This window comes from Syngnathus typhle, linkage group LG20 (assembly GCF_033458585.1).
Source record: "Syngnathus typhle isolate RoL2023-S1 ecotype Sweden linkage group LG20, RoL_Styp_1.0, whole genome shotgun sequence".
Taxonomy (NCBI): Eukaryota; Metazoa; Chordata; class Actinopteri; order Syngnathiformes; family Syngnathidae; genus Syngnathus; species Syngnathus typhle.
Window position 1 is genome coordinate 1,075,378 of NC_083757.1, and position 18,098 is coordinate 1,093,475.

At 46.0% G+C, this 18,098-nt stretch overlaps 1 protein-coding gene across 11 annotated transcripts in view; it reads left to right on the forward strand.

Annotated features, from left to right (window-relative positions):
- trps1 (trichorhinophalangeal syndrome I) overlaps positions 1 to 18,098 on the forward strand; it is a 91,293-nt gene that overhangs the window by 45,781 nt on the left and 27,414 nt on the right. For 6 of the 11 annotated variants that reach the window (XM_061266705.1, XM_061266704.1, XM_061266703.1 and 3 more), the window contains 2 exons: positions 1,314 to 1,494; positions 7,582 to 7,978. In XM_061266705.1, coding sequence (XP_061122689.1) covers positions 7,966 to 7,978 — 13 coding nt within the window. In that variant the 5' untranslated portion in view covers positions 1,314 to 1,494; positions 7,582 to 7,965. Of the gene's footprint in view, positions 1 to 1,313; positions 1,495 to 6,370; positions 6,473 to 7,581; positions 7,979 to 14,057; positions 17,996 to 18,098 lie in introns of those variants that run through there. The other 5 variants (XM_061266709.1, XM_061266710.1, XM_061266706.1 and 2 more) reach the window with 3 other exon arrangements.

Here is an 18,098-nt window from a genome sequence, read left to right on the forward strand (position 1 = left end):
GTACTTAAACGAGTTTGTCGTTTATGTAGAAATGGCTTTGCGTGCTTTTTCAGCTGGAGACTCCATTTCAAATTGCTCCCAGCGTATTGCACTATTGTGTTATATTTGAATGCACATTTTCGGAGGGATCCATCATATGTGGAGGTGTGTTGGATTGCGCCGTATCTTTAATTATTGGCAGTACGCAGTTGTAAAATGGACATTTTCTATACTGCATTTTTGAAATGAAAAAATACTTTTTTTTTTCCCCACCCAAAAAAGAAAAGAGTAAATTGATTGGTAATGCAGTCTGAACAAAGACAAAATAATTCTTTTAAAGGGATAGCATCTTTAAGTAAGCCCCCCCCCAAAATTGTTATATTACTTAAATGTGATATGAACCAAAAATTAACTTGTGTGATTTAACTTCAGTAAGGTACTTTATGCATCGAACTTAACTTGCTTAGTCAGCACAATGGGTTATTTGTCAAGTAGCAGAAGATCCGGCTTTCGTTTTTCGGATTGTGACAATACGAAAGGTGAAAATAAAAGGCCACCACTAATAACTCGTGCCCGTCTCTGGTGCTGCTGATTGCGATGAAGCTTCTTGGAGGCTCTCGGAAGAAGACGAGCCGCCCATTTATTACGCCAGGCAAATGGAATGACTCTGATGTTCCGCTATTGTTTCACGTTTGAATTAGTGACGATGATGCAGTTCTTCTTTTGTGTATTTTGCCTCTCAGATGCCAAGCCACCTCTCGGGGCCTGTATTTCATTTCTTTTTAAATCGTACGATTAAGCAGATACTTCAATTCTTTTTGCTTTGTATAAGTTCCTGTGAGGCTTCATGCGTGATTCCAATTTGATCACAGTTATCTGGGTAATTAAACCGCTTTTTTGTTTTTTTTTTTGGGGAGGTGGGAGGCTGGTAGAAGCTCATAGCATCAAATCCGCCGAGCTGAACCAACAAATGAACTGTAATAATTGTCATCCTTTTCTGCTGATGTTCAATTTATATCGACGGCTGTCGACAACCTATCCGACGTCTCTGTTGATGTAAAGGAGTGTTTTATTTATCTTGATTCAACGCGGCACGTGCAGCCCATGCAGGAAAACACCCGCTCGCTTATTTTATTTTGTGTGGGTGGCTGTTGCTATATAGGAGCAAACGCTAGGAATCCCAAAGCCGCCCTCTGGAGTTTGTCACCGGTTTATTTTAGGCTTTTAATGTCACACTGCACATGTTCTTCATTTAGGGAGAAAGTATTATTCTTGTTATTTTGAACTCCTTTTGTCGGACGTCCCCCGAATGTGTTTTTTTTTTTCCCTTCTAGTTGCTGCTTTGATCACATAGAGAGTAAACAATCGTGTTGTCAGAAGAGCCAGGAAGCTGATAAAAGTGGCGGCCGAGTGGATGTAGGCGTTTACAAGTGCCAGGTGACAGCAAATGGGTTCCAAACGCTTCCGAACTACTCCATAAAAGTCACTCTGATGGCTTTTTCGCTTCCTCAGACGGTAAGCGATCCTCCCTATTTGTAGATGGCTTAATATTTACGTAAATAACATTCTCGGCCAAATTGACACACACAAAGCAAATTGAGTTCAGACTTATTTTCCTCTTTATTGACTTTCAGACAGATGATATCAAATTACGAATTCAATGTGAAATAGAAAGATCCCTTTGTTGCCTTTCGATGGGTCCCGTCCGTTCATGGGAAAAACCCAAAATGGATTCTAAGTCAATTTCCACTAAGTCGCCAATTGTCAAGGCGAAAGAGCCGTTTTATTGACTGTTAAGCGGGCGCACATTTCTTGGCAAACTTCTTTGTCTGTTGTAATACACCAGCGCGTGTTTTTATTCCTTCTTAGTCCCGGGCTAAAAAGGCCTCGGCGAGGCGTCAAAGCCCGTGCCGTCGTTCAAAGCCATCAATGCACAATTAAGATATTCATGCTTTGGTGTTAGGAGTTCACGTTACAAGACTCGCTCGCCCGCCCGCCCGCCGCTTTCCCAGGAGTACAGCGCTAATTTCCTCTGTTTTCTTTCCCACATTAAGCCATCAGACAGAGAAAATTAGCTTTGGAAAATGTGACCGAAGCGCAAGTGGCTCGAATGCCATCAAAGTTGTACGTTTCTTTTTGTTGGAATCCGACAAGGCTGATGGGGGGAAAAGTACTCGGCTCTTTTTCCCCCCGCAAGTGCTCGTGTGTTTCTTTTGTGTTTGTGGTACATCCATCCGCCTGCCCGCCATGACGCTTGTACGGGATTCTCATGTTTACAAGTGGCGTCATCGGTACCTGCTCAGGAAGGGGATACTTTTCAGCTGCTTTTTAAATCATTGCTAAGCGTTCGGCGGGCTCCGTTAGCGTTGTCGTCCGGCTAAAAAAAAAAAAAAACATCTGGCGACTGTTTCAATGTAGTTCCTGAAACTGGCCAGGTCAGCCATGTTCTGTCTGCAGAACAACAGGCCCTGCTATGATGATGTGAAATGACTTTTTTTTTTTTTCTCCTTCGGTCCTCTTAGCTTGCCTCTGGTCCAGCTTGACATTTTGACTAAGCCCCTGAGAGAAAATCCAAAAAGGCAGAAGTTGGAAGGAAGTTGGAGCGGATGCCCTCAGGCCCTTCTCTCCAAGGAACGTGAACTTTGGTGGAAGTTGGTGGCCCACTAACTTTACATCTAAAGTAGATAGCATGATATCAAATTGGAAATTTGATGATATCATTTACGGTGACGCCAAAGTTGAGTCTGAAACTGATCCAGATTGCTCGTTCGGTGGCGATGTTAAAATTCCATCAAATAGTACAAATAAGTAAAGACGGGCATAATAACCAATTGATTTTGGATAATGTATTTATTTGATGTCACTTATTGAGGCTAGTGAGCCCAAACGATCAGAAACACTTTGGATCCAGTCTCTCGGGGAGACGGACGGAACAAACGTCCTCCTCTGAGACGCCGAGCTTCATCCACCATTTGGCTCCGCTGCTCAATTCCACTATGGCATTGAAATGAAAAGTTCAGAACGTTCAGAGCGATGCCATTAAGAAACAATTTCAAAGATGAATTGATCTTTGATGGCCACCCAATTTTTTTTTTTCTTTTTTTTAAACTTAACACGGCACTTATGCCGGCTCCTAATGACTCAAGGGAAGCAAAGTTTCTTGTTGACCTACTGAAAGTTAGCTAATTTGTCGAAAAACATCGTCGGTGGAAACTTTGTGACAGGACAGAGGGCCGTCTTTCTTCCGTTCCCGCAGAAGAACAGCTCCTAATGTGGCCAATTACCAATCACTCAGTTACGTCAGCATTAGCCGCACTTAACGCTAACAACAATGGCGAGCGACGTTCATTGCACCCTCCATTTTCCTGTTTGCGGGAACCACTTTCATTATTGAACTGGCTGTGACCATTCTTTTTAAGCTGTCGATAATCTCAGCACGAACGTGGAGAATTAATTTTTTTCGTGCATTCCCAACTAAAATGCCGTTTGAGTAGTTGTGTCAGGATGTGATGAAGGTGGCTCCCCCCGTTCTTTTTTTGAAATGGAAATGAAGGGGGGGGCACACATCTGGGGGTCTTTGTGGTAGCGAGGCGAGGCCAGGCGGTGGGTGTCCGAGGCCCACGCTCAGGGAGAGCGTTTGGGAGAAGAGGGAGGGAGGGATGAGGAAGCGTTTCTTTTATGAAGGAAAGTGTCGAGAAGTAAAAGACAGGAAGTGGATAGTGGACGTCCACGCTGGCAGTGGAAGGATCACGTTTGTGTACACAAACATTCAAACCATTAGGGAAAAGGACAAATCCCGGCCGGCTGAGGTGAAAAGGACAGAGGGGCACATGGACCAGCCAGGAGCTCATTAGCATAAACAAGAGTGAGAGGAAGAGGAGGAGGAAAGACGGAGAGGGGGGGAGGAAAGGCTCACTCGCTATAGTTGAAAACTTTACGGTTGACAGTTAAATTTACTTGCCAGAGTGTGTGTGTGTGTGTGTGTGTGTGTGTGGAAGAGGAATGGCACGGCGAGGGGTGCAACATGGCTTTTAGGCTTTTCACACACACACACACACACACACAAAGTTGCTTGTCTGCCGAGGACGATTTCGCTTCATTTGATATTTACTGCGTTGAAGGCGGGGGTGAGCGGCTTCAAGTAGATTCAAACAAAACCAAACGAGGCCATTGTGACCTGCAAACGAATTCCTTGTGGCTTAGCGTATGCCTCTTCCCGAGTCTGAACAAAGTGCAACATTGGAGAAAAGTTCATATTCATTCATGCGCTCCATCTCTCTTTGTTCTTTTTATTTCATGGCTAATTCCTGCATTGCAGATTGGAGTGTTTGATGTTCCGCCATTTTAATTTCTGAATACGGATGGAGAAAATGTGGCAAGGAAGCGTCGCGGGCAGGAGGAAACGGCATCGGAGCGCGTCTAAACCCTAGCGCCATTAGAAGTCTCTGCAGATGATTATGCAAATGTAATCTGCTTAATAAGCACATCCGACCAAGCATCCATTACCGTTATTTGCGGCCCACTCTGCCTCCCCCCAAAAAAATTCCTTTGAATAGAGCCAGCTCGCTTAAATTCAGTGCCGGGGACGCTCAAATGGAATTAGTCAGGGTGGCGCGTGATAATATCCCATGGCAGCTGCATGGGCTGCACCTGTTTTGCTCTTTTTGCCCCATTTGCGGAAAGGGAATGAACATTGCTTAGAAATAGTGTGGGCCTAGTAATTGATTAGTTCTTCTGCAAAAATGAAATTTAAACAGGGACACGGCAGAACACGATCAAAATGGTCGGGGAATTGGGCAAATGACCCCATTTGGCCCGACGGTCAGCGGATGAGCGCCGATCGAGACAGACAAACACTCCAGACAATTTCTGACACCCGCTTCTAAAATTGACACCGCCGAAAAACAAAACAAAACAGTCCGGCTTCCCGATAGTGGAGAAACGGCGCTCGGCTCGCTTGCTCGCCCACCCCTGCAAGCCAATATAAAAGTCAACATTGTGGCTCGGCAAACGTTCCTCTGCGCGTGTGCACGTTAAGTTTGTCCAGATACATTTCCCGTCAGTCGGAGAGGGTAGGGGGGGCGGGGGGGGGGGTGGTCTGCCCCTGCAGGAAACGTCCGCTTCTGCGGGAGTGGAAAAGTCTACGTGTTTGTGTGTTTACACAGGCGGCTAGAAGTTGCATGAGCGCTACATGGCCTTCTTTCTTTTCCTTCTTTGCACAGCCCAGCGTGCTAGTGATGTCATGCTTGAGATTAGCCAGATGCGCGCGTGCGTGGGTGAACTTGCGAAGCGTTTTGTATACCTGGTCAGGTTTGGCACATGGCGCATCTTGTGTGTGTTCCTTTGGCTTGCCTGAGGTTTGTTTTCCATCATTTCTGAAAAGAGGAGAAAAAAAAAAAAAAAGACAGACAGACAAGGCGAGAGTCAACAATCAACATGTTGATTTATGCCCGCTACTAGTTCCTTCCATGACGCCTACGATTACTGCTAAAAAAGTTCCCTGTAATTTGTTTTATTTCATTTTTGAAAGTATGATGCTGAGATACCTGTTGATTTACGCAGCTGGATGAATACGCGCTGTGTTTGTCCAGGCCGCCGAGAATTGGAGACAAGCAGACATCTTTTGGCTATTCTTGTTTCACCAAAGATGCGTCAGCTCGTCAAACAAAACGTCATCCGTCTGATTCCGTGATTTTGATTTGTGATCCTATCGGAAAGCAACACATCAGATTGCCTCCATCTATTTGAAGTTCAATAGCAGGCCCCTGCGGAATGTTTGAATTGCATGTGAAATATGCTGCGTGCTACTCCAGCCTCTAATTGATGGCGCTTGGTGCTAAAAATGGTATAAAACTCCAATTCTGACCGCCTTGCCGTTTTAATCGGTGTTGTTGATCAAATTAAGGAAAAGTTGAAAGGTTGGAGCTCGTGAGGAATGTCGAACAAAAGTGTGGACGTGTTGTCTTTTATGGACTTGTTTTGAAAGGTATCCAAAGAAAGTTCTTCCCGTGACTAATGATCTATTTTCTGCCGTGCTGCCTATCCCAGTTGACGAAAAGCAAGATACACCCTGAACCGATTTGGAGCCTTCAATCCACCTAACATTTTTTCTTTTTAATTGCTTCCGGCTTCTGATTGCCAGTAATGTTTTTTCTTTTCAAAGATCACCCCTGCTTGCATGAGATTGGAGATGTGTCGTGCACGCAGGTGAGCGAAGGGGGCGTGCGGGTCGAGCGGGCCTTTGCCGTGCGTCAGGCCGTCCGTCATGAATGGTGTGTTTGAGACGGAGCGGAGTGTGGAGTTCCTCCGAGCCGGACCAAATTGGAAACAGAAAAACAAACATCCCCCCCCCCCCCCCCGACCCACCACCAAGTCAAGCCCCCCCCCCCCCGTCTGCCGGCTAGCGGCCCGACCCGTCTGGGACAATGTAACGGCCTATAGTCGGAGCGGACCACACACGGCTGCGGAGCGCAGGAGGCGGTGGAAGACATCTGTATGTATGCGCGTGTGCGCGAGCGTGTTCCGAGTCGGAAAAACAGGCGGCAATCAGGCCAAGTTTGTCGGGAGCTCGCTGACGGATTGATGGGAAAGACAGCGATGGAAAGAGATTTGAAAAGTTGATGGAAGAAGCAACGCCAGTGGAAAGGATGGAGATAAGTCACGGTGGAGAAGGCGGATGAAGAGAAAAACAGAGCAACTGTGATTGAGTCAATGAATGAGGAGCCGCGAGACCCAGGCCGGGCGGGCGGGCGGGCGGGCGGGCGGACTCCGTGGGGAAAATATTTGTCCATGGGAAAGAAAGTACACCTCTTTTCCTGTTGTGAGAGCTTCTCATTTTTCTTCTTCTTCTTCCTAAAAGTCACTAATGGCTAAATTGTGCTATTATGCGGTCAAGCTCGTAATAACCGGAAGCGTTTGGATTTGTACGAAATGTCATCACACAGCAGCTCACGGGATTGAATTCGATCGGAATCGCCGTCACTCGGCAGTTTCCGATTGGCCGATATTGCCGAGTCTTCTTTTGCGCTGCTCCTTTGGCGGCCCAAAAGACACCCGCAGCGCACCTTCTTGATGGGAGGGTCTGAAAATGACTCATCGTTTCTGTAATGACTCATAATGCGCGTGACTTTTCTCGCCAGCGATCTTGGGTTTCTCCTCGTATCCGTTTCCACATAATGACTCGCCGCTGCCCTTGTTTTCGAGCGTCCCCGCAAAAGTTGGATGGATGTATGTGATTTCCACCACTCTCAAAACTAACAGGTCAAGATTTCTATTGGCTCACCTGTCCATTTAAAAGGTGATGTCAGCCATCATGTTCCTTATTTAGCGGCCTGTGCACCATCTAGCAATTTGGAGGAAGCACGAATGTCACAGGTCGCCATATTTCAATGGCGCCTGGATCTCATTTGTGGGAAAGATTCGATCGATCTATCCGTCAACACTTCAGCTACATTGGCAGCGTGGCACAAAACTGTTTTTTCTGATCCCGCTGCACGAGACTCAATTTGGGAGGCTAAGGGAGGGAAAATTGTTCCCGGAAAAATTTGGACAAGACATGCTGATGTAAAATATAAACTTATTTGTCCTTCTTTCTTGTTCCAGGAGCTTCAGAGGGCTTTTTTTTGTCTCCCACCCAAAAATTGACGAGGATCTAAACCAGAACTTAGACCGGAGCGCCATCTGTTTTAAAACTTCTCCCGTGGATCTACAACGTGCTCCACCGAACGACGGCGGTGGACCAGTGCGAGCAGATGCTCCAGTATGTGGAGTTTAAGACCCTCCTAAAGCCCCCCCCCCTCCAGAAAAAAGTTGAGAGCTGAAAGTTTTGCCGCCATGGACCTACGTGGAGTTATGTGGGCCTGCTGAGAAAAGAGCGCTTGGATTTTTCTTTTTTTTTTTTTTTTTTTTACTTATCGGAGCCTAACCTCCACGGCCCAACTGAGCCACTTGAACAGAACCGATGCCCAGGCATGTTTTTATAACCTGATGACCAGCAGAGGTGAGACTTTAAACTACTACTCCAATACCATGCATAATAATCTGATGAATGATTGAAAAAGAAAACCTCCATGACTCAAATCATTTGGCAAATCCCTCCATTTTTAATTCCCAGAAGATTCAATCTGCAAATATCTGCGTGTAGGTCATGATAGTGGGGTCATAACCAATGTAAACTCCGCTATTATGAGTGATAAACATGTCAGTAACGTTGCTGGGTATTATTCAAAGTTTTGTGATCAAAGTTTAAAAGCCTGCTGGAGGTTTGCCCCAGAAGCAAGGTAAGGCAAAAATAAAAAAAAAAAGAGCAAGAATTTTCATGACTTTTTCCGTCATTGTGTGTTTAGATAAATGATTAGGACAAGCCTGAACATATGGGACGGGATACACGCAAGGCCTTTTAAGCACGTGAGTGTGTGTGTGTGCGTGTTTGTATGTTTTTCATTATGCGGTCCGGCGGCTTTTGCTCGGTGATGTTATTCAGCAGGGCGGGTTGCTTTCAACCGCTCGATGCTTTTAGCTGCGGTTTGTTTGCGTGCGCGTATGTCTGCGACTGTCTACATTGCTGCACGTTTGTGCGAGCGAGTGCGCCTTTGCTTGTGCGTGCCTGTGTGTTGTGGCGCTGCCACGACTTTGATGTTGCCAGCGCGAGTCGCATTTGGAACATGTTTTTGTGCAGTGCTCGAAAAAAAACAAAGCAAAACAAAGGAATGTCAAGTGGAGACAATTGGATGGAGCCGGAAAGTTAAGTCGGACTGTCGTTGAAAAGGCCCCGCACCGTTCTGACGTAACGGCACTGTAAGTGCGACATGATCTTATGTCTGTTGACTCTTACTGAATATTTTTGTGTTTTTTTTTTTTTTTGCCAACATTACATCACAGTTAACATAAGTTGCACCAATACACGGTTCGGTCATGCTCTGATTCAGTCGCTCGGTAAAACAAAGTATCCCATGAACCTAAATTGTATCGTGGCTCTTTTGTTTTCCGTAAACGAATCGTGGGAAATGCACTTTGCATCTTGACGTGTATTAGTGTAGCAAGCATTGGCATTTTTGCAACAGTCACTGAAAATCGGCCCATTTCGATTTTGCCAGTCCCATGATATGTTTCTGTGGCAAGCCATTAACCCTTGCCTCCATGCTCAATCTCACAGACGACTATTTTTTTTCTCTCCTACAAGCAATTATTTTCCCGGCCCAGGCATCTTAAGTTATGCAGACAAAGATGGATAAAGGCGTTGTCACCAGACGTCACTGCAATTAATCACATCATTTGTTAGTTTGCTAATGATTGACATGCAGAGTCAATCAAAGGGTAGAAATGACAGGTGCGCCTATGTGAATTGTGCACATGATTTCATAATTGATTCAGTCACTTGGATGGAGTGACTTTGGCGTCACTTGCGTAGTTTGGGCTGGGCAGGCCGTGTTAATCGGACGAGAGCTCACATAAATGAAGGGTGTCGAAAATAATTCACTGTAATTAAGAGTAAACTGCAAAAATCAACAATACCGCGTTGACTTTCTGGGAATTTTGGAGTACCGCTAGAGCTTTTTTTTTTTTTCCTTCTATGCGGCAGCCATGTTTGTGAAGTGTCGAGATAAGTCGCCAAAAAACGGGACCATAAAATGCAAACACGTGACTGAGACGTGTTAGCCGAGTTCATTTTGGTGAGATCTCTCTCTGCCATTCATCAGAAAAATAGTGAGCAGACAAAAGCGAGGGCATGGGGTCCAACCGATATTTTCCATTTGTCTCTGTGTTTGTTCCAAGCCAGGCCGCTCTGAAATGCCTTAATCAGATTAGGTTCGAAAGCACCCACATTGCCAACGGGCACGCAAACTTGAGTCGCGCTTCAGCGTGAACTTTGCTCCCCCCCCCCCCCACGAGCTGCATTTGCCTCACGAGCAATTACGCTATGTGTCGCTACTCGCTCTCGAGCTGAGCCCAGATCCGCCCGCTCACCTGCTCGTACGAGCGCCGCCACAGGGCGTGTTGTCTTTTTGTGTTGGCGTTTTGGCGAGCGCGGCGTGCCGTGGCCAAGCGAGCAAGTGTTAACAAGCTCCGTGCACACTATATTTATTTAATCCATATGCCGGTGAGCCATACAGCTGCTGCTGCTGCTGCTGCTGCTGCTGCTGCTGCTGCTGCGAGCGCGTCTGGGAGGAAATTATTGCAAAGTCAGCACAGAGACTGTCGGTCTTCCTAAAGGAATTAAACGTTTAAGCCATATTAGTTACACTTTTTTTTTTTTAAATACCGTCTGACCTTGTGATCTGAGATTATAGAAGACGTTTGGCTGGCGGAGAGCTTTCAATGATTTGAGTTTTTTTTTTTCCCTCAATAAACATAAAAGTCATGCTATTGTTGTCTGCAGCAGAATAATGGCGAGGTCGGCGAAAACTCTCCGCTTGCAGTCGCGCCGTCGTCGTCTGGGTTCTAAACCTCGCACTGCGCTCCATTTTGCCTCGAGACGCGATGAATCAATTCCACACAGTCGCTTAATCCGGGGCGTCTAGCTCTGCAAATGGCCGAACGCGTTGCCATGTTGTTGAATGTGGCGGCTGCCTGCTCGCCTCCAGTCCGCTGGCTGCCAAAGTTGGGTGGTGGAAGTTACTGGAAGTTTGGATTGCTAGTTTGGAATATTGCATGGAAACACATATCTGCCTTTGAAGAGCCACGCCACAGCCAGCCAGCCAGTCATTCACTGCAGATTGCTTTTTTTTTTTTCCTCTCTCTCTCTAAATTTATGACCTTACACTGCTATATTAAAGACGTAATCATGCCAGAACAAGCTAAATATCAGCTGTCTTTATGGGCCTGTGTATAGGCCTCTATTGGAATATTAAATTTGGTACCAATGGATAATTGGCCTAATGTGAGTGTGCAAGTGCGGTAATCTCTATGGCAGGTTCCTTGCCATTAGCGCACCACCGAACAAGGCGGCAATTCATTCAGCAGATTTAACTGTGTGTGCGTGTGTGTGTGTGTGTCTGGATGACAGGTTTCTAAATGCAGAGTGTGTGTTGTTTTTGGAGAATTGTTTCCGTGCGCCTGTCTGCACCATATGGCCCTATGTGGAAAAAGGCCTCTTTAGGGGTTTGTACGTGCACGTGTGTGTGTGTGTGTGTGCTGTGTGCGCGCACAGCGGTCGGGTCTGCCCAGAGTTGAAGCTGTAAAAACAAAAACGTCTTGTGGAGGAAAAAAAAAAAAGGAGACTGCGCTCTGAGCAGTGATGTCAGACGCTACCTGGCCCACCGTCACCTAAAAAGTAATCACAATGCGGGAATTGACGCCATCGCTGTCACCGTATACATAAGATGTGCATTTCAGTACTGTTATCGCTTCTTGGCTAAACCTCAGACGATAACGCTTTTTTTCCAAATCGGAATACATGTAGTGAGAGCATTGATATGCTTGGCAACGCTATTGAAACATCATATCGATGCAATTCCGACCCCTACTGTCCTCCACTTGCTGAATATGTATTTCCAAGCCCGCTTTATCCTGCCCAATAGTGTTTCTGACTTGTTTTTGGCTTGTTCTGAAATTATCACTTGGTTTTTTTTTCTTTTCTTTTTCCTCCCACCTACTTTTCTGGTGTTTTCTTTGCGTCCGTTTTCCTCGCGTCTTTGGGTTTACTTTGGCGTAACCGTCGGCGCACCCGTCGCCGGTGCCAAGACCTGCGAACAATCAACGTCTCACACATGCAGAAACACTTGAACGCGCTCCTCGGCTCTCGTTATGGAAGAAGGGCTATGTAAGAAACTTGAAAGTTACAAGACCTTCTTTAAACGTTGAGTCGAAAACAAACTCTGCTTAGCTTAATCAGTTAAGTGAACAAAGCAGCCATAGAGATACTTGTTACTCCGGTGATTATAAACCTCAGACTATGAGGTCAAAGCAGGCGGGCGAAAGCGAGCGCTTTGACGCAAAATTCTTACAGAAGTGGCTCACTAACTCAATTTGTATTGTAACAGCTGCAAGAATGGCCTTTTTGTTTCTAATGGCTGCTCTCTCTCTCTCCTTGCTTTGGTTTCAACATGTTCCATCTAATGTACAACATCTGTTGGGAGAACAGCCTCTCGTTTTGGTGGCTCCTTCAACTTTCCCTAATGGAGTGCGCCCCCCCCCAAAAAAGGCGGGTTTAGACCTCGTTATCATGATCACAGAAAAATAAAATCACTAATTCACTGGAGGGCGAACCACACTGCTGTCAAAATGACAATTTTCTGATCTTTTCTTCCGGGAACCACAACAAAATAAGGTCTCATGAGGTATAGACTTTCTCTAAGGGTTGCGTATTGTCTATATGGTCAAGCAGCCCCAGGCATAAGTTAGCAAACCCTGGTCCAGAGGAATGGATGAGAAAAAAAAAGAAGGAACCTTCAATGTTTTTTTGGCCTCCTTAATGATTTCAAACCCGCAAGCCAGCAAATGATCTCGCACTGACTGTCAAATCAAGTCAGGTAAAGTCCTTTTCGTCCTCTGCGAACCCCCGCGGACTTGGATTTGCGCCGGGTCGTAAGATGTCTGATTGGATCTCCCATGCAAATGAAGAGCGGGGAGGCAGCAAGTCAATTGCGCTTATCGCCCGTTGATTAAAAAAGGAGAAAGGCGCTCCAGGCAAAAGCCCAATCGCCTGGGGGGGCTTTTCATACCTTTTTCAGCCCAGTGTAAAAAGTCAACTCAAAAGTCCTGCTGGTGGTTGAAGCCGATATACTAACACCTTTCTTTTAAGCATCACGTCATTAGCGTTTCATTTGATTTGCGCCACGCAGAAGAGCAACATCCATCTCCTCTGACCTGGACAAACCTTTCAGCATCCCCGCTTAGAAACTATAGATTGGCCGTTTCTCAGCACTTGATTAACGGCGGCCGGCGGCCTTCTCCCGGCGTGAACTCTCTCTCTCTGTATCCCGATACAGCCCCGGCCATGTCTAAACATTTACATTTGCGCTTTCAAGTGCTGTTTATATATGGCCTTATCTGCTATCGCTGGGACGGACGGACGGACGGAGGGACGGACGGGGACGCTCGGTGAATCAAACCTCCGTCGCGTTGACATCAACACGGTCGCTATGTCCATAATAGGACTGAGGGAGTCAACGCGAGTGCCACATAGACACAGGGAAGGGAGGCGGATCATTTGCCACCACAGTGTTTTGCGGTGAGCTGACGCATGGAACTTTTCTTTTCTGGCTATCGTGCTCCTAAACAGTCAATGAGAAACATTTGAGAGTTAACCCTAACCCCGACCCGACTCGGAGACATCCCGACCCCTCGGCATCTCCGTCTGTCCGAAACAAGACCAAAAGGAGAACTCGGTCCGCTCCGGGGATCTGCAATGTGTCACGCCGGTCGGTGCGTGATGGGCCTGGAATTTGACACTCGGTATCTGCTTATCTGGCTGAGAGAGGAGAGAGAGAGGAGAGAGAGAGAGTCATGGGCCTTCGGTGTGGATGCGTAGTCTGATTGTTATCACGCCGTTTGACTCCCATCTGCTTTTAAGGCAATGAATTCACATCTCGCCTTCCTTCCTTGTCTTGCGAGCCAAGGTTCTCATCTCTGCTTTTAATTTGGCCTCCTTCCCGCTGGCTTTTATCTGGCTGTTTCCTCTTCCGAGACTCTCACGAGGCCCTTTTGTGTTATTCTTTTTTTTTATCTCGAGATTTGATGTAATTAGTCGCGAGACACCAAGACCGAATGCTGAAGTGCAGGTTTGGTGAGTCTTCGAAGTGATTGTTACCTGAGCCAGAAAAAGGACTGTGAAACCTTCAACCGTGAGATGTTTTATCGTGTCAAGCCGTAGCAAGGATGCATGTCGGGTTCCCTCCGCCCACCTGCGCATCTGAACCGCCGCCAAGATTGCGGCTTTGTTTTGCGGTCGCCCAACTCAAACGCGTCACAGCACACGTGCAAATCAGACGAGCGGCGAGTGATTGACAGTCGCCATTTTAGTTCCATTCAGCAATTGCCGCACGCGTATCTCCCACACGCTACGCCCGACTGGCTTGCCGATGACTCATCCGACTGTCAGCTTTCCAAAAGCACGCCAAAAAGGGAAGCCTCAGCCAGCACGCCCATCTTATCGTTTCATTTTAATTTTTTTCTAGGTGCGTGATTCATCAACGGCGTGCGAGATGAGTGGAGAATCAGGGCGAGGACTGAAAGGCAAAGGGGAGAGGTTGTCAACAAAAGATAGGCCATGAAAAGATTAAGGGCGCAGTAACTGCTGATGTCAGCAGCGAAATCTCGTGTCTGGGTGCAATTTTGTTTTCCTCATATCGATGGGTGTACCGGCACTTAAGACGGGCGTGAGAGCGAGCGATAGCATTCCTTCGCCATCAAAGATTGTCTAGCTTTGCCTTCATTATGACTCCGCACCTGAATTTGTTTTAAACGAGTCAACTGGAGTCATTTGAGTTTCATTTTGATTGACGACAATAGTGCGACTTCCCCTTTTCAACAAAGCCATTTTTGGGCCCCGTATTGTCATATCTGTTACTCTTTTGGTCAGAGTTTCATCGACTTGTTTTTGCACGGATCTTTTTGTGTGCTGTTTAGTTCCTGCGGGCGGGTCACAGTTCTTGATAAGCATCAGCTCTCGGGGTGTCTGCGTGTTGTTCAACATTTTTTTTGAAGGACAGAGGAAATGAAAGCTCAGACTGAGGCCTCCAAGGCTTTTTCAACTATCTCTGTGTTTGCTGTATTCTTCCAAATGTGTGTCAGGAAGTGATCCAAACTCATCGCTACTACATTCACTGTTGTCTATTTCTGTGTTTTGTTGACTTTGTGTTTCTTCTGGCCTTTTGGGAGTGCTTAAGGGATTTAATCCGCCAGGATCCCTTTTTTTAATACTTTGAGTTATTAACACCGAGTTGTTCATGCGGGCACATTACAAAGGCTACAATGATCAATTGCAATCGTGCAGAACCAATGAGAGGAAATTAATCCGGCCCGAGCCATCCTTATTGGATGTTGTGTTGTTGCGCAGTTTGCGTGCTCCCAGTTGGTGTAATCCCCTCAATTGAGCATGTAACATTTTTTGGGGGGCTATTTGAAATGAATTTATTCCCACTTCTTCCATTAGCGGAGGTTAGAGCATGTTTAACCAAGAGCTAATTCACCCACGCATAGACCAATGAGAGTTTACGTGCGAGTGCGAGACATCCATATGGGTTGGACTCTTGCTTCGCCTTGGCAGCCTGTTTAGCCGTAATTAATTACACCCGCTCATTGTGTTAGTCAGAGCTTTCCACACAGTTACCTCGAAGGTTGAATACCCTAAAGGTGCATTTTTAGCACAATTCAATTTTGATCAATTACCAAAAGGATCATTTATTATTATGAGTTTCAGTCCATCTGAGAATAAGGGCCGAGCGAACATGTAGACTGCACGGTTAGCAACTCATGCTAACCACTAGAGAAATACTTTTTATGAAGAAAGAAGAAAAAACGAGACGTGACCACACATGCTATATTTGATGACATTCACACACTCAGACAGCGTATGCTCTAAAGACCGTAGTGGGGGAAGCTTTGTCTGTGCTTTAGTGCATGTGTGTGTTTTGCAAAGTCAAAATCCAGACAAGAGGCCAGACTATTCAGTCGTATAAACTCTCCGCTCACAGATTATTGAAATAACAGAAGAGATGCATTGTCTGCGCTCGTGCCTTCTGTTTTTGAAATAGTCCCAAGTCGCTGAGGATAGTGATCTTTTGTGTGAGTGTTTATTGTGTACACAGAGGGAACCGCATCTGACTTTTTGGACCGATACGCGGTCCTAGTTCCCTCAAAACGGCTCATTCGGAGCTGGATTGTATATTAATGCTGATTTAGTGCATATCAGTCTTGTCAAGGAAGTGTTACCTTAAAACGGTACCTTAAGGTTAGCAGCCGGACAGAGCAAAGTCAAATTGGCAGAACCCAAAGCGTGCCGAACGTTTGCGGGTGTACGTGACGGATTCATTGAGAGTGATATGAAGCGGGTCCATTGACAAAAGAAGCGGAACCAGCAAGAGCGCAATTGAGTGGTTGAGTTTGATTCGAAAGGTCTTGAAAGTGCCCTAATTAGGCTTGACATTTATGCGAAGAACTTAGAATCGGCTGGCTTGGGTGCGTGGTTTTCGAAGAGGTCAGTTGGGTTCACTCATTCACCGCCGTAGATGTTTGTATACATTTTTTTGTACACACCCAAGGCTCTTGAGTTTAAAAAGTACAAGTCGTATGTTTAAAAAGAAACAACAACAAAAAAGACTCGCTGGTGTCTGATTCCCATTAAAGCTTGGCTTGGTTTCAGGAAGGCATATGTTTTGTGTGTCTGGGCACGAAAGCGTCCGCATTCATACACAGTGCTTTTATTAACTTTTTGCTTCAAAGAGCGCTAAGTTGAAGTGACAAGCCAACGTAGCCACAAAGTCCCATCATTTGGGCATCGTGTAATCACGTGTGACAATGACGTCTAAATAACGCCTTTGTACTTTAGCAGTCAAACTTTTTTCCATCCCAAAAAGGCAGAAGTGGGGCGACACCAGTCCAGAAGTGCATTCTGTATTCTTGAAACAGGACTGTGACATGCCTGACGTTTTGAGTTCGAAGTAATTGTCGCTGTCCAATTTGAAGGGACGTGTCTCGGCCAAGTTTTGCATCTTGGTTAGGAGCTACGTTTAGCTCGGGTTGTTAGCGGAAAAGAAGTCAGGAATTGTAATGTAAAAAGAGTTTTAGATTGTAGTTGATGTGTTTTGCCCATTTTTAGACAGGCAACAAAACGGCCCTGTTCTTTTTTGCTTGATCCTGCATGTTACTTAATAGTGCCATTTTTAATGAGCTCCCCCAAATGTTGCGTTGTCATTTTCTTCACTTTGGTTCCCCTACTTTGTCACCGATTGGGGAAGCTGTAACGCTCATGTCAGCGTATCCCTCAGCGCTCGTCTCCAGGTCATTATCATCAATTTTCGATAATGGTCCCACCGGCTAATTCACGATGATGGAAACGATTAAGCGTCGCATTCATCCTAGCTGTCATATCGCGGGGCCGCTTAGCTTTGTTTTTTCAGAGGTGGGCTGGGTAATTGTAGCGAGGAGCAGATATGCAGTGAAGTCGGTGTGTTGCGGTGGCTCGCGCCTAATTGCACTTGATCGTAATGGTTCCAGCCTGTGCATACAGCCTGAAGCCTGCGCAGGCTGAGGATCGGCAAATTCCAGTCTGAGTTGTGACCCTAATGTCAGGACCCGGACCCGCAATTACATTTGCATCTTTCAGCATTTGTTTGGTGTACCCTCTAAAATTCGAGACTTGCCGTAATTGGCACGCAAGAGCCACGTTAGCGACCAATTGCTTAGGATTAAATTCACAGTTTTATGACCCTCCTCTTAATGGACGTCCGTCGGCCGGCAGATGGAAACACACTCTGGCCACTCGCGAGCTCCTTTAAGTCGGGACTTTTTGCGTCATCGCTTCACCACAACGATGTCGTTTTCCACTTTGTGTGTGTGCGTGTGATGAATTCTGACTTGGGTGTGGTGAGCGTCAGATGAGATTTTCCTCTGCTCCCTGCACTCTATCGCTCTCACACACACACACACACACACGCTCACACACACGTGCAGACTCTGTGCCAGGCTTGGTTGAGGCGTGGGCCCCGGCAGACATAAATGACTTTATTTTAATAGTTGCGTGGCTAAGACAAGAGAGGAGAAGACGGTTATACAGTCTTCTTTGTCCGATTACATTGACCCATTTTGCAATCTGAGAGCGTATTGCTAGTTATGTATCATTCAGCCTGCAGTCCATTCGTATGCACTTTTCATGCGTCTTTGTGGTGGCGGCGGCGGCAAACATAATCACACTTTAGCTTACTATGGACTACAATAATGGCTGCTGTTTTTGCTTCATTGCATGGATATTATCTGGGAATCTTTTATATGATACATTGGTGGAGTTGTTTTTTTTTTTTTTTTAGTTCGAGATGATTTATCCATTTTTGTCCTGGCTCATAACCTCGAAAAACTAGTAAGTTGGGGTCCGACTTTCTCGACTGTCACACGATTGCTATATCGTGATATTGCATGTTTTGCACCGTATGGAATCGTTTGTTCCCCGCCCTTGTTGTCCA